The sequence below is a fragment of the Strongylocentrotus purpuratus genome, unplaced genomic scaffold, assembly GCF_000002235.5.
Source record: "Strongylocentrotus purpuratus isolate Spur 01 unplaced genomic scaffold, Spur_5.0 spur5_scaffold_10, whole genome shotgun sequence".
Taxonomy (NCBI): Eukaryota; Metazoa; Echinodermata; class Echinoidea; order Camarodonta; family Strongylocentrotidae; genus Strongylocentrotus; species Strongylocentrotus purpuratus.
This window is the reverse complement of record NW_022145595.1, coordinates 26034195-26049532: the sequence shown is the minus strand read 5'-3', so window position 1 is coordinate 26049532 and position 15338 is coordinate 26034195. Positions and strand designations below refer to the sequence as shown.

Below are 15338 nucleotides of genomic sequence, written 5' to 3'. Positions count from 1 at the left end.
AATTAAAGCATGAATTTTACCCGACCTTTAACATAATAAGTCTTATAAACTGGTTGCCATAACATTTAGAAAGCGTTATGCTTTCCAATATTTACATTGAATGGCAATTAAGAACAAAGAAGAAAGAAATTAAATAACTTTATAGATTTAAAAAAAATAATAATAATAATACTAATAATCATAATTCAGCTTGTATTTTTTCATGACCATACGGATTAAGCATTTTTCATGGAGAAGTTCTGTGAGAATGGACTGATGAGAAGGACAAGTTAAGTAAAAGGTATCTCTCTCACCTGTTTCGCTTGTAAAAGATGAAGATCGAAATTATAACGATAACAATCACAAGAATAGCACCAACAGTGATTCCTACGATAGGTGCTTTGGAACCTGAAGGAACCCCAGCTAAAGTTGATGTCGGTGGAGAAGACGTAGTAGGTGAAGAGGATGGTGGATGGTAATGGAAAGAATTGACAGGAGTTAGAAATATTAAGGTAGCAGTGATTTCATGACCGGGGGGGGGGGACGACGAAATGCGAGGGAAAATCTGTATTCCGTTGGTATCACGGTGATTCCAACTGAATACAGATTTTCTACAATATTTAATCGTACATTTTGAAGGATATTTTGCGAGGGAGCGTAGCGACCGAGCGAGATGACTTTTGCATTTGTATTAGTCTAAACGCTGCACTATTGGACCATCCAGAGCTTAAAAGTGTGTTGCAGTCTTAAAGGTACTATGTCCCATTTGCAGGCCAAAAAAAATGAAAACGTTAAATTCCAATGGCATTAGAAAGATAGTACTAATATAGAACTTCTGTCAAAACGAAAGGGCTTGAAAATGTCTATTTGTGGGAAAATAACGACGATTTGTTGTCAAATCGACTTAAGTGATTGCAATCACTTATTAGTAAATAGTCTGATTTTCAGACCCTCGTACCGAATGGTTGTATTTTCGCCCCCCCCCCGAAAATAAAATCAGTAAAGGAGTAAAAGTGGTTTGTATTTTTTAACCAAAAAAGAAAATGAAAAAAGAGACAATCGGCTGAAACACCCGAAGTAGAAGTAAAGAGAGGAAAAACATTTCATCCATTACCGCTGTTACATCGATTTCGCTGAATTCCAAAAGCATTTACTAGTATAGTATTAATGACTGCTTTGAGAGAAATAGTTGTTTTATTACGCTCAAGGGAAGGTTAGAATTGTGCTATTCCCCGAGGCTTGCCGAGGGGAATAGCCCAATTCTAACCTTCCCGAGAGCGTATGAAAACAACTATTTCTCGAATATTAAAGCAGTCATTAATACTTTTATATGCCGAAAAAAAATAGACTAAAAAATGAAAAATTAAAAATATTTATCTTTTTTGTCGAAGACGGGATTCGAACCCTTGCGTACAACAAGAGGTGTACCAAAAACCAACGCTTAGACCACTCGGCTATGGCCCGCCGTTAACATGCTTGGCAGTTTTCTCCAATATATACATTAAAATGGATTGAAACCGGCTTCGCGTGTGATGAATGCTTCGCAAAAGCTCCATATACGGACTCTTCTTTTACTTTTGCAATGCATATTGGCACGAACTTAGATCAAGATCTATCGGCAGATGTTGTTTTTAATACTAGCAGTCATTAATACTTTTATATGCCGAAAAAAATAGACTAAAAAATGAAAAATTAAAAATATTTATCATTTTTGTCGAAGACGGGATTCGAACTCTTGCGTACAACAAAAGGTGCACCGAAAACCAACGCTTAGACCACTCGTCTATGGCCCGCCGTTAACATGCTTGGCAGTTTTCTCTAATATATACATTAAAATGGATTGAAACCGGCTTCGCGTGTGATGAATGCTTCCCAAAAGCTCCATATACGGACTCTTCTTTTACTTTTGCAATGCATATTGGCACGAACTTAGATCAAGATCTATCGGCAGATGTTGTTTTTTTGTTTTTGGAAGTTTATTTTCGTCTTCATGTCAACAATGCAAGATAAAATTGTCGGTAAGATCGATCGAGATTCAATTGTATTGAAATTACCGACCAATCCTTCGCACACATACGGCATCCTCCATCGCTCAAACCATTTTTTAACATGTAAACCTATGGGGTAACCATGGACGCTGACCAACTTTTTTTAATAACCATGGTTATTAAAAATATTGAAATGTTTTATGCATGGTTACCGAGAATTTTACAGGAACAGTTGAAGTTTATGAATGCAATTCGACCAATCAGATGGCTGGATTTCTTAAGTGAGGTATATAATATATATTCTGTTATCCCATTTAGGACAAAATAGTTCAAGAGAAGATAGATCAGTTAGATATTATAGTATTAATGACTGCTTTGAGAGAAATAGTTGTTTTTATACGTTCTCGGGAAGGTTAGAATTGGGCTATTGCCCTCGGCGTTTTTATACGCTCAAGGGAAGGTTAGAATTGTGCTATTGCCCTGAGGCGTGCCGAGGGCAATAGCCCAATTCTAACCTTCCCGAGGGCGTATAAAAACAACTATTTCTCGAATATTAAAGCAGTCATTAATACTTTTATATGCCGAAAAAAAAGAGTCAACTTATGACACCACCTTGGCCTTTCTCTAGTTTATCTGCACGGTTGTTTTTTATGAGTTTATCTTTGAGAGTAGACTAGATCTAGATTCTAGTCTAAGCAAGATATTTTTACAATTTTTGGGGTGGGCCGGCCCTGTGGGGAATATGGAGAAAAACCTGCGCTTTCATATGACACCTCACTTATTGAGTATCACCTTCAGGATCACGAGCAATATTAGTTTGAATCTCTGGCAATTAAAACATCGACCAATTTAGCATGAGTGCGATGCACAATGGCCAATGCATAGGGATGTGTGCACTCTCTTCGGGAAGGATTTTAGCACTAGGGCCTACTAGAGTCTAGACCTACTTACTAGAATCTAGGCCTACTAGTTATGGAGAATTTAACGTACCCATTTTGGTGCTCTTACTGTCGGCAAGTCTTGCATTTGATCATCATCAAGAGGTTGAAATCTTGGGAGAGCTTCTTCAGCCACTTTTGCCTTCGGTTTGGATATTGAAATTACCGACCAATCTTCGCACACGTACGGTATCCTCGATCGCTCATACCAGTTTTTAACATGTGAACCTATGGGTGTTTCACCAAGACTGAACTATTTTCCCGGCAACCATGGTAACTGGAATTTTGCCGGGATTTTAGAACTATTATTTTAGAACTATTACATGGGTTTGGAATTTTACCGGGAATTTTACAGGAATAGTTAAAGTTTATGAATGCAATTTCGACCAATGAGATGGCTGGATTCCTTAAGTGAGTTATATAAAACTTTCTAATGTATTCTCATGAATAGCAAAATTCAAAAGACAAACTAATCACCTTTTCTTCTGCTTGAAATAAAACCCTCACATGTTACAAAGAGATTTCAAAAAGTGTTTTAGAAAGAAGAATACAAGGGCAAATATGCTGTTATGCATATTGGGATAATTACCAGTTTGTATGAAGGAAAATACAGATTTCGAACTTTTCGATACGTTGCCAGCTTCAAATTGTTCATGCTCTGCTCATTGTTCTTTTAAGGTTTTAAAATATAATCGCATTTGACTTTTAGTCCAACCATTACAATAGACAAAAGATCATAAATCATGAGACAATATTAGATTACGCTCAATATCGATAATGTTTAAAAAATAATTTAGAAGAAAGGCGACGACTCCAAACCTATGCATTCAGGAACGGCATTCAACCAGTTTCCGTCGTCGCACGTCGAACTCGAATCCCCGACCAATGTGAACCCGAGGCTGCAGTTGAAAGCGACGATGCGGCCATGATAGAACGGCTCGACGAGGCTGTTGGCGTAGCCATCGTCAGGGGCTGAGATCAATGGACAATTCGCTGTATACAAAATATAAAATAGTTCAAAGACATGACCTATTACAGGGTACGTTCACACGGTATCGTAGACATAAACTTTAAGTTTGTAAATCCTCGAAGTTTAAAACAAAGCATATAACCTCGAGTTAATTCCGTTCGCTCGGTATTAAAATTTGAGTGAGGAAACCCCCTCCCGTTCATAATAATAGCAATGATATAAGATTACTCGAAGTTTTAAACTTCAGGTTAGCATTAAGTTAAGGTTGGGATAAAGGAAAGGCGATAACTCCAAACCTTTGCATTCGGGAACGGCATTCAACCAATTTCCGTCGTCGCACGTCGAACTCGAATCCCCGACCAATGTGAACCCGAGGCTGCAGTTGAAAGCGACGATGCGGCCATGATAGAACGGCTCGACGAGGCTGTTGGCGTAGCCATCATCAGGGGCCGAGATCGATGGACAATTCGCTGTCAACAAAATATAAAATAGTTGAAAGACATGACCTATCACAGGATATGTTCACACGGCATCGTAGACATAAACTTTAAGTTTGTGAAACCTCGAAGTTTAACAAAAAAAGCATAACCTCGAGTGAATTCCGTTTGCTCGGTACTCAAATTTGAGTGAAGAAACCCCCTCCCGTTCATAATTATAGCAATAATATAAGATTACTCGAAGTTTTAAACTTCAGGTAAGCTTTAAGTTAAGGTTAGGTTAAAGTATAGCCCACCAAATTGATGTAGGCCTATGACGAATTGGACGTCGGACCAGTTGGAGGTACGATCAATCAATGGGAACGAGCCCGTTTGGACAGAGATCCAATGGGTTTTATAGGATCGATATGACAGGCACATGGACCTATTGCACGAAAGACCAGTGGCACATTCGACCAATGAGACAAACTAAAAGATTTTACATAGAAGTAAATAGATATACGACAAGTGGAACATATGACCAATGGGAAGTCTGCCCAATTGTATAAGTAGGGCAAACTGTATGTATACATAGGAACAATAGCGCATAGAACCCATTGCACTTAAAGGTAAAGACCAGTATTGGAAACGCCCCAATTTGCCGGGAAACAGCCTACTAATTGATATATTTGGTAACATAATATAGCTCCGTTTAGTCTCATTTGACAACGCCCCCTATCGTCAGAGTCAGCAGCCTAACATGTGAGCTTACGGACTTTAAAAAAAAAAAAAAAAAAAAAAATCGTTAAAAAAAAAAAAAAAAAAAAAAAAAAAAAAAAAAAAAACATTTTTTTATTTAAACGAAAAGCACATCCACCCCGACGTACGTTATCACTAGCTCTTTCATTGGAACCCTCATGTCTCATTGACTTTTGAAAGTTCACCCACCGTAATTTGATCAAAATAGGTCGCAAGCTCGCCATTGCCTATATAACACATTTACAACAAGTCGAACTTTGGACTCAATTTACCACGCGATTGTAAGGTTATAAGTCAAGCACACGAAGGATAAGAAGCATGAATTATCATAGATCAGTTTCTGATTTGTTCATTATGTCCGTTTCATCCAACCCCCCACCGTAATTTTTCCATTTAGTAGAGGCAAGCATTTTGCCGAGGTAAGCAAAAACATGAATATTCATGAACGGTCAGACAATACAGCCTTTTAGTACGTAACGTATAGTGAATGGGAATGGCGATGATCCGTCCAGGAGGTAGAGGTCAGTGGTTTGTGCTGGCAATGTTCCAGCGAGCGAAAATGAGACGACCGGAGCAATATGATTAGTTTATCTATTGGACTGTGAGAGATAAGTGCACGTGTCGCGCACGTGTGCGTAGTCCCATATACATCTTTCTGTGTACAGTGCTTGTAACTTTGCGAAGACTGGGCCAAATTTCTTATCATTTTGATGATTCCAGAACCTTGCAGTACACACCAATACTTATAATATGCTAGATGATCAACCTTTTCTGATCGATTCCACAACGTTTCTTTCACAATGCAATCGCATGACCATAACTGGTCTTTATCTTTAAGATTAAGTATGTTTGAAACTAAGTTAATTAACAGGGTAAATATTGCACCCAAACAACACAGCCATACTCACAATAACAGTATACATCCACGTCCCAACTACCGTTTCCGCAGGTCAGAGGTTCTGATACATTATCCCCTGTTCCGGAAGTGAAACCGTCGTCACAGGTCACCGTCACGATGATGAAGTCGCCGTGGTCTGTTTCCGATTGGTTTGTTGCAAAGTCCGAATTCGCAATGTCTGGCGAGGGGCAATTTGCTGTGATAGATTTGATAATTAAAGGAATAGTCACAATATCTAGTATGCAGGTTTAACAACTCACGGTCAACTGTCATCACACAGTGTTTACAATAGAAGATAGATTCTTGGTGTGCGGACATTCTGTAAAGAATCTATACTTACGGTTCAAGGAATAAAAGTAAAGAGATATATTACTTAAAGTAAAACTTCTAAATGTTGGTCAATACTTATGATGATTATCTATTTAAATATTGAATTTGCTTTCATCTTATCTATTCATCAATCTTACTGTGACGTTTTGGATAGAAACAAACTTAAAAATTATAAACACAAAAACGGTGTGTGAAAATAAAGATACCTACATCATTCTGTCCGGTCACTACGTCTTGAAAGTGACCGATGTTGATATTTTGAAAAGAGTGAACAATGATTGAACTACCCAAAATATAATAAAACACAGTACCTAAACATTCTCCCACATCCGGGTTCCATTCTTCATTGTGACACCTGAAATCGGTTACCCCAGTCAGAGTGTACCCTTCAGAACACGAAATTGTCATCTGACTCCCCTCTTGAAGTACGTCATCAGACGATGTTGCTTCTCCATTGGTTATAACGGGAATCGTACAGTTTCCTTCAAAAGAGAAGCAAAACTAATTGTTAGTTGTAGTTTGGGAAGTATCATCGTTAGAGTCGTGATCGAATATTTCAAGTATTTCTCCTTTTTTTTTCCTTGTATGCAGTTCTTGTATGGCGCATATTACATTATGATATAAAATGTCAATGCACTTCTAAAGGAATTAGGATATTAGCTCCGGTAACAGTACCTCTCGGCGCATTCAAGGAATAAATCCTACGAGGTACTCATTTACTAATATACACATGGGTAGAGTGTGACAAATGTAAATTAAAGGTAGTATATCCCTTTTGCAGCCAACATCAAATTCTGTAGAACTTCACAGGAATTATGAACGTGTCACGTATGTCCTATCTGTGAAATTTAAACGTTAGCCGTTAGCAAGGGTCTGAAAATCAGACTATTTAATAAAACGACCGCGATCGCTAAATTCGATTTGACAACTAACGGTCGTTATTTAACCACAACAATACATTTAAAATTCCTTTTGTTTCGAGAGAAGTTCTAAATTAGTATCATCTTTCAAATGCCGTTGGAATTTTACCTTTCATTTGTTTGGCCTGCAAATGGGACATAGTACCTTTAATGTCTTGCCGAGGGACGTTAGTGCTGCGGCACGGATTCGAACCCCGAATCATGTTGTTCACAGTACGGATACTTATCCATTAGACCACAATACCTCTACAATCTCTTTCAAGCCTCTGTACTTACCAGAACATGTTGGGATCGTAGTTGGGGACCATTGACCTGTTCCTATACAAACGGCCATGCCTGGTCCGTCAAGGAACAGACCATCGTCGCAAGAATACACAATCTCATCGTACAAGGAGTTGTGATTTACCGGGCTTACTAAGCCGTTCTGGGGAGCAGTGGGCACGGGACAACTTGATTCTATTTCAGAGAGAAAGAGATAGAGAGTGAGGGGTGGGGCAGAGATAGAGAGGGAGAGAGGATAAGAGAGAGAGAGAGAGACAACAAATACGTAATGTTCAAGATATTAAAGATTTTATATTAACCATAGTCATAAAAAACGTACAAACAATCATACAAAATACAGTATCGAATATGGAAAGAACCAGTAGAAAAGCAAATGCTTGTGAAGAAGGTCCTTACAGATAGTAGATGGGGGAAATAATCAGCAAATATTAAGTAAATACAGAGTCAAATTGTATAAACTAAATTCCAAAACAAACATATATTACCGGCAAACACACACATAGAGAGTCGAATGTACTTATCCTAAATAACCACACAATTCGATGAATTGTTCATTACATAACTACGACAAAGCTTTATCAGATTTGTTCATTTTTGTTTTTAATTCAAAAGTTCTATTACCAGCACACGATAATGAGTTCAGAGAAAATGTCGATTGATTTTAGAATAAGAATTACTCAATTCTTATGGAAGCAATTTGGAATTGACGGAAAACATACCGGTACACATCAGTGTATTAAGAGGAACTGAATCATGTATTTTGTAAATGTTGGGTGACTGGAAAATTGGAGTACTTGGCGTATAGATATTAGATTTAATTATAATTTTGAAGTATATGCAATTGTTTAATATTAGATTTGCTAGTATTTCATCAAACATCACTGCAATAATTTAATTGTTGAAGAGGGAGAGTATTACATATCAATTTCAGTACGTCATTGGGCATATGAACTTTAATTCACATAGTACACCCACACTTCTCGCTACAGATTTTGAATATAACAGCAATATGAACATTCCAGTCAATATCATTCATTGATTGTTACACCTAGGAATGTGAAATTATCTACTTTACATGCCATAATATAATCAAAAAACATTTAACGTAAATTCGAGGGTACCCTTCTCTTCCTTGTTCTAAAAATGACATCCTTTTCTTTGGGGGGGGGGGGGGGAGGGGGGGAGATTTAGCGAAAACTTATTTACTTTAAATCATAAATAAACATTGCAAATTTCATTGATTACCGAGGAGACGAGGGTTTGTAGATTCTTATTGCTAATAGTAGCTACGGTATTTTTGGCAAACAAGAAAAAGTTAAAAGAGATCAGAAAAATTTACAATATTATTTATATAAAGGAAAGGTAATACATATACAAGAATATGCACATTACACTTTCATTACTTTTCCTCTTTTTTTTCTTAGTCAGAGGGGGCGGAGATATAAGTACTGTGTATTGGACTATGACAAACCATAATGGCACATTATTTCATTCTTAATAGTCCTGAATATTTTTCAAATCAATGTACCGAATAAAACACAGGAAGGGTGCTTAATATTGAACTGGCAAAGATACTTTGGAGATCCTGGTACATCAGAGTAGCTCCAAAACTGTCACATATAAGTTTGAATGTGGTATATTATATTTGTCATTGTATTTTGGTTAGATAACGGAGCGCGCATGATACTCGCCGTAACAATTACGAGAACGTAATAAGGACGCTGTGGGCGCGTAATCAATCATTGAGGAGACGAGTATGGCAAGGGAGAAGTATAGGTATGCTCTCTGGAAGTTTGGAGATAAGTGTAGATTAAGATACCTTGGACACCGTGAGAACTGTTCATAGAATGATACACAGTAACAAAAGCTTTAATAAAATAGCCATTGCACGTTGACGATAATCCGTAGAACATGATCTTTATGATGGCAATACTTTCAAGAAATCAACTCAAAGGCAATTTCTATAACCCCGATTTTCATGATTGTATCCAATAGAATTCATGTTTGACTAACCTAAAATGCCACTGTAATGCTTTCAATAGGTGATGCAAAATGCTACTGAAATTGCGTAGGGTTGATTTGTTTTCGAAAGTCTTTGCGATCGCGTTAGAGGTTAAAGGAAATATAATGCCGTAAATGTATTGGTTTCTTTACCCTCGCATGTTGGTGGGAACTGTGCGTCCCAATATCCAGCTGATATGCACACGCCAACTTCCGTTATCCCAAATAGATATCCACTACAGGTGACGTTCACACTTGACCCTGTATCGTAGCAGTCCTCATCCGGAGAGAAACTCGGTGTCCCACCACCTTCTATATCAGGTGGTGAGCAGCCAGTATCTGTTTAATGGTGAAATAAAACACAATGATTATACATGTATATACAAATAATATGAATGAGAGTTTCAAAGTCAGAAAAGGAGTTTCAGTGTTGAGTCTAAAAACAATAAAAATGACAATAATGCTGTTATGATATATAATGATGATTTTGATGATTTGATAAAAGCATAATAATAATAATGATAATAATAACAATAATAATAATAATAATAATAATAATAATAATAATGATAATGATAATGATAATAATAATAATAATAGCAATGATAATAGTAATACTGATAATAATAATAATGATAATAATAATAACAATAATAATAATAATAATAATAATAAAAATAACAATAATAATAATAATAATAATAAACGCTCTAAAATATAGGCATAATATTCCCCTAAGGCCCTGACCAGAGCACTATTTTTTCTTCGAAATCTATAACCAGTCTTAGAAGGTGCATTATTATTGGAAGGGTGTTATAAACAAAACTTCAAACATAATAACATTCTAACCTTCAAAAACACCTTAAATATCTTATACCTGTTACGTTTGAATACAATACATAGGCCTACATCAGCTTTTCAGTAAAACTAAAATAAGTTGTGACATAATAATCGTTCTCCAAAATATCGAACTGGAGTATTCTGTTGTATTGCTTGTTTATGTACATACAAAGAGCTTATTTTCAAGAGGCACTAGATCCATGTGTGTAACTTAAGAAAGAACTCTTTGTTTACCCGATTTTGTTCAGGTGTCTATGGAAAATTGTTATTAAAAGATGCATGTGTTCATAATTTCTCTCGTAATTTAGGTTAATAATTTTGTTCAAGGAAAATAGAGGAAAATGTTTATCATTATCTCCATTTGCTATCAAAAGATTTTGCTCCTTTCGGAAAATAGCTCTTCAAATGTTTTACATGTAGAGATATAAATAAACAAAGAAATGGATGAAATCAATAAAACAAAATAGATACTTAGTATGAATCAGGGAACAAACTGAAAGCTTCGTCTCCTACATGCTGCCATTTGGACACACCCGTCTTTCTCTTCAATGATACAATATTTTATTACTTTACCTGCATTTATGAGAAAAAAAAACGCATCATCAACCCCACATAGCTTTAAAGTCACTTCAGATTGAACTGGCCAAAAGTCTGATAGTGTGATATTCTTGCTCAGATGCTTTCCTTTACCTTTAAGAGTTCTTTATATTGAGGAATTGGTTGATAATTTTTTCTTGGCAATAATGCCCAAATTAAAAGAGTTAAAAAATACACGACTGTAACTTTTCGCGTTTTGAAAAATGTTTTAGGAAATATCAGGAAATAAAATAAGTGAAAAAACAAACAAAGGAAGAATTACGTGAATTTTAAAAAGGGTGAACGGAAACAACATAACAACTAGTGAACTATCTTATAAGTCATACTAATGTCCGACAATCATCGCCCATTCACATCAGTTCCGCGAAGGAAATGCTGGAACATATATGTCCCTCTTTCTCTTGTCTTTCTTCCTTTTCTCTTCCCCCTTCCTTTTTTCTTCTGCCCGTTTCTTCCCATTTTCCCTTTTCCCCATGCAGGTAACAAGCCCATATGGGGATGATCTGGGTCACTTGTGCCATCCAGGCTAAATGGAACCAATATAATATTATGTATCCCACATGGGGCCAATATTTAGTAACCCATATGGGATCTATCTGAGCCAGCCCTTATGGGTTACACATGGGGGAATCTGGGTTAACCCACATGGGATATATCTGGGTTATCCAATATGGGTACCAGATGGGATTAAGCTGGGCATACCCATTTGGGCCCAGTTTGGTATGAGTCCCATATTGGTCCCATCTGTCTTATATCGGTTTGTCAATATGGGTCCTATATGCTTCTTGGTGCAGATGCCTTAGGGCCCCCAGATGGTTTTCCATATGGGGGCCATGTTTCAGAGAATATGGGACCCATGTGGGTCCCACATGGGCTTGCTACCTGAGTTATTATCCTCTCTGTCTCCATTATCTCTCTCTCACACCCTCTACTTCTTTTTTGCACTTTTGCGCTTCGCGCTTAACATTTAGCTCGTTGCTTTTTAACGCTGCGGCTTTGCATTTGACCCATTGCATTTCTATGATGCTGTTGATTGAATAAATTGAATAAATTCATCAATTTCTGATGAAGCCGTATGAGCGAAAATTCAATTTATTCTTGTCTCATATACGGTTGTCTCATTTACTTCGTTTTCTATTTATATATGTATGTTTTATGAAAATGAGATAGCAAAATGTGTATATTGATGGTCATCTTGCCGGTAATAACCATTAACTACTCTCATCGGGCTCTCATTATTACTTTTTTTCTTCATTTTTTGTTGTTGATGGTGAATTATTGGGGGGGGGGCATGGGTGTCGATCCCGGGGGGGGGGGGGGTGGGGTGGATATATCCCCCCCCCCCCCCCAATATTTCAGGTGGGGGATGGCCTGTACAATCATCCCCCCCCCCCAATAATCCACCATCAAAACATGAATAATCACGATAAAATGACGTCAGTTAACAACAGTGCTACAGACTAAAGAGCGAATTCAAATGATTATGGAATAAAGAGACAGAGCTAAATTGAGTTAAAAGTAAATAAACGCAAAATGAATTGGATTGGCAAAGTAGCGAAACTGGCCGGAAAACCTATAATAATAATAATATCAATAACAATAACAACAACAATAACAATAATAATAATAGTAATAACAATCATCATCATCATCATCATCATCCTCATCATCATCAAGATAATATGAATATATAAGGTATGAATATAAAAATCAGTCAATCAATAGTTTAAAACGTACCCGCATTAGAATTGACACATTAAATGAAACTTACCGCATTGTCCTGTAACCCCAACAAATAATTGGCCTGTGGCGATTAAAAGAAACAGAGAGAAAGATTTAAGTAGTTGTGTAGAGAAAATTGTTAAGAGATATGAAAATCCTGTTTTCATGTACACTACACTTTTTAAGGGTTACAAGTATAAGGCATGCTGGTCTCATTCTCACGTCATTTTTTTTCCGGACCGATTGTGCCGGGCACCGGTTCGCAGCACGGGACAAATTTGTGTGACGAGCGGGACTATATGCAATGATATTGAATGATAGTGTCATTCTGTTCAAAGAATTTGTCACGATATTATTATTATTATCTGTTCGTTTTTCTGCACAGTATTTTAAAGTCAATTTTAATTTAAAACATTTAACAAAAGCAGGAACACATAATCGCGATATAGTGCCTTACCGTCCGCTATACTATGTGACGAAAAGAGTAATTGGAATTTCTATAGGGATCTCTAAAAGACATAGGCATTTTTTATTTATTTATTTAAAAAAAAACAGGCATTACTTGCATATAAATAAAACATTACATACTTGAAATCAAAACGGGCCTGGTATACCCTCAAGAATGATAATAATTAGAGTTATTGACGTACAAGGAGGTCGCTGAGGACTGCCCCTCCCCTTCCCAGTATACTTAAATTACAGCAACCGTCATCTGGTAGTCTGGTAGTGAGTCTGTCTCTTTGGAATATTTACGTCATAATTATATTTCAATAACGAAATCAAGCCACCAAGCTCTACACTAATTAAATAATTTCACTGTTTTTGGAAGAATGACTCAGATTGCGTCTCACTTGTTTCTGCCGTTCACCATTTTTGTTTGGGGTGGCGGGGGGAAATAGGTTATGGGGCAAAACGGTAGCACCCCTTGTCGATATCTTGCCCATCATGTGCCTCGCAAAATTGATCTCCCTGTGCCACATTTATATGTTTCTTTTCAGTTTCAGTTCAGTTTCAGTTTTCAGTTTCAATTTATTTTCATATTTCTCACATGTTGTATAGTACATCATTACATATAGCATGTTACATTTTGAACTCATTTTAGGATGCGTTTATACAAACAAACAAAAGAATGATACATAAGACTAAGTTGAATAAGGGAAGAAATATGATGGAGCCTAAAGAGAAAGCAATGCTTGTAGGTCATAGGCTCCGGAAGTTACAACAATGACATAGTCTTGTGTATATTAAAACAACGTAATTTAATTAAATTGAAACTTATTATGAAGAAAAATAAACAATATTCATACACTTAGCAATATTTGTATAACATTTTCACTACCCGTACGCAATGGCAATTCTCATAGGAGCATACCAAGATGTCGGCATCAATTGACAGGGAGTGTCGCTGGCTATGTGCCGGTAAAGTTGTAGAAAATTTAAGTGTAGCCGCGCTGGCAAACGGACTGGTTGTCAATGACGCCAGCATCTTGGTATGTTGGAACAAAAATGAATAGAACATTTTTTTATATGTTTTTTGTTTTTTTTTATACACATTTATGTAAAATTAAATATGTTAGCCCGATGACAAGCCGCCATTTCCACCCGTAGTAATCACTGGAACTCAACAGCAGGAGCGCGAAGTGCATAACCCGTCGCTGCTAGGTCGAACAGACATTAACAACAAACAAAGCATGCACCTCGCTCCCCGGCCATCGAAGCACAATGACATCCCAGCAAGTGAAGGCAACGGCCCGTCACCAGGCACAGGGTAACAACAGCAAACTAAAAGAAACATTCAGTCTGAACATCGACAGTTATACCAAAGAATTCAAGGCAATGTGAATAGTTTCCTTGTGTTAAACTAATCGGTGTTAAAATAGTTTTCATGTAGCTAATTAATACGGGAAATGGGTAATTTAGTAAATGCTTTGTGCTGCAAAAGAGCAATTCTGCAATAAGTTCGTGTCAATCTGCACGTGTGACAAACGAGCCAAACGAGCCAGTTAGAACTACTGGCAAATGAGAGGTTGAATCATAGAAATTTATCAGAAAACCCACACTCACGAATTTACAAGTGCTGTAATTAATTGTAAACTCATATGCAACTGATCATTAACGTAATTACTTGACGCAAAACGATAGATGGCATTCGATACTTTGTTTATTTGAAGAAAAAAAAATATTTTGCTAGCGTCATGCTCCATGAATGTACCATTGGTTTCAAGCAAATATCATGCATATACTAAGGCAATGTCTTCGCATACTGACATGTACCCAACCTACACAATCATTCTTTTAACATTACTCCCTTAGTACTTGGGTATTAACATCATAAATGCGTGGGCTTCGAGGATACAGTACACGGAATACAAGTACAGTTTAATGTGCATGTTATATATATCTCTTGTTCATTTACAATAATATAACGCAAAGTGAAAAGCAGCAAGTTTGGTTAACTAATTCATCATCCTCATGTTACAAAAGTTAAGTATTTGCTTCAGAGGCAGCCTTTGGATAACCGACATAATGTATACAAAATAAATGTAAGCCTACATAGTATCACATACAGTTAGTTGATGAATTCGCAGAGAATATGCAGGGGGGAAATAGAAAAAAACAATACCTGAAAGAAGGACTGAAATCAAGACGATCGTAATCGGACTGAGTTTCGAACCAAGGACACTCATGTTTAGGGTCT

General features: G+C 36.9%; 1 protein-coding gene across 1 annotated transcript; it reads right to left on the bottom strand.

Moving 5' to 3' along the window:
• Window positions 1-3698: 3698 nt before the first annotated feature.
• LOC580314 (C4b-binding protein alpha chain) lies at window positions 3699-15338 on the bottom strand. Its single transcript, XM_030979196.1, has 7 exons — window positions 15264-15338; window positions 12690-12722; window positions 9635-9820; window positions 7475-7654; window positions 6590-6760; window positions 5959-6144; window positions 3699-3898 (listed from the first exon to the last, which is right to left on the bottom strand). Exons 1-7 carry the CDS (start codon window positions 15325-15327, stop codon window positions 3699-3701), a joined length of 1020 nt encoding a protein of 339 aa, XP_030835056.1. The 5' UTR covers window positions 15328-15338.

Bases quoted from the DNA above. Each gene is read 5' to 3' on its own strand.
- LOC580314 (XM_030979196.1), bottom strand. From the start codon at position 15,327: ATGAGTGTCCTTGGTTCGAAACTCAGTCCGATTACGATCGTCTTGATT. The intron at 12,723-15,263 runs GTATTGTTTTTT...TAATCGCCACAG, and splicing joins GATTTCAGTCCTTCTTTCAG to GCCAATTATTTGTTGGGGTT. The intron at 3,899-5,958 runs GTGAGTATGGCT...TTTTGTATACAG, and splicing joins CGTGGATGTATACTGTTATT to CGAATTGTCCATTGATCTCA.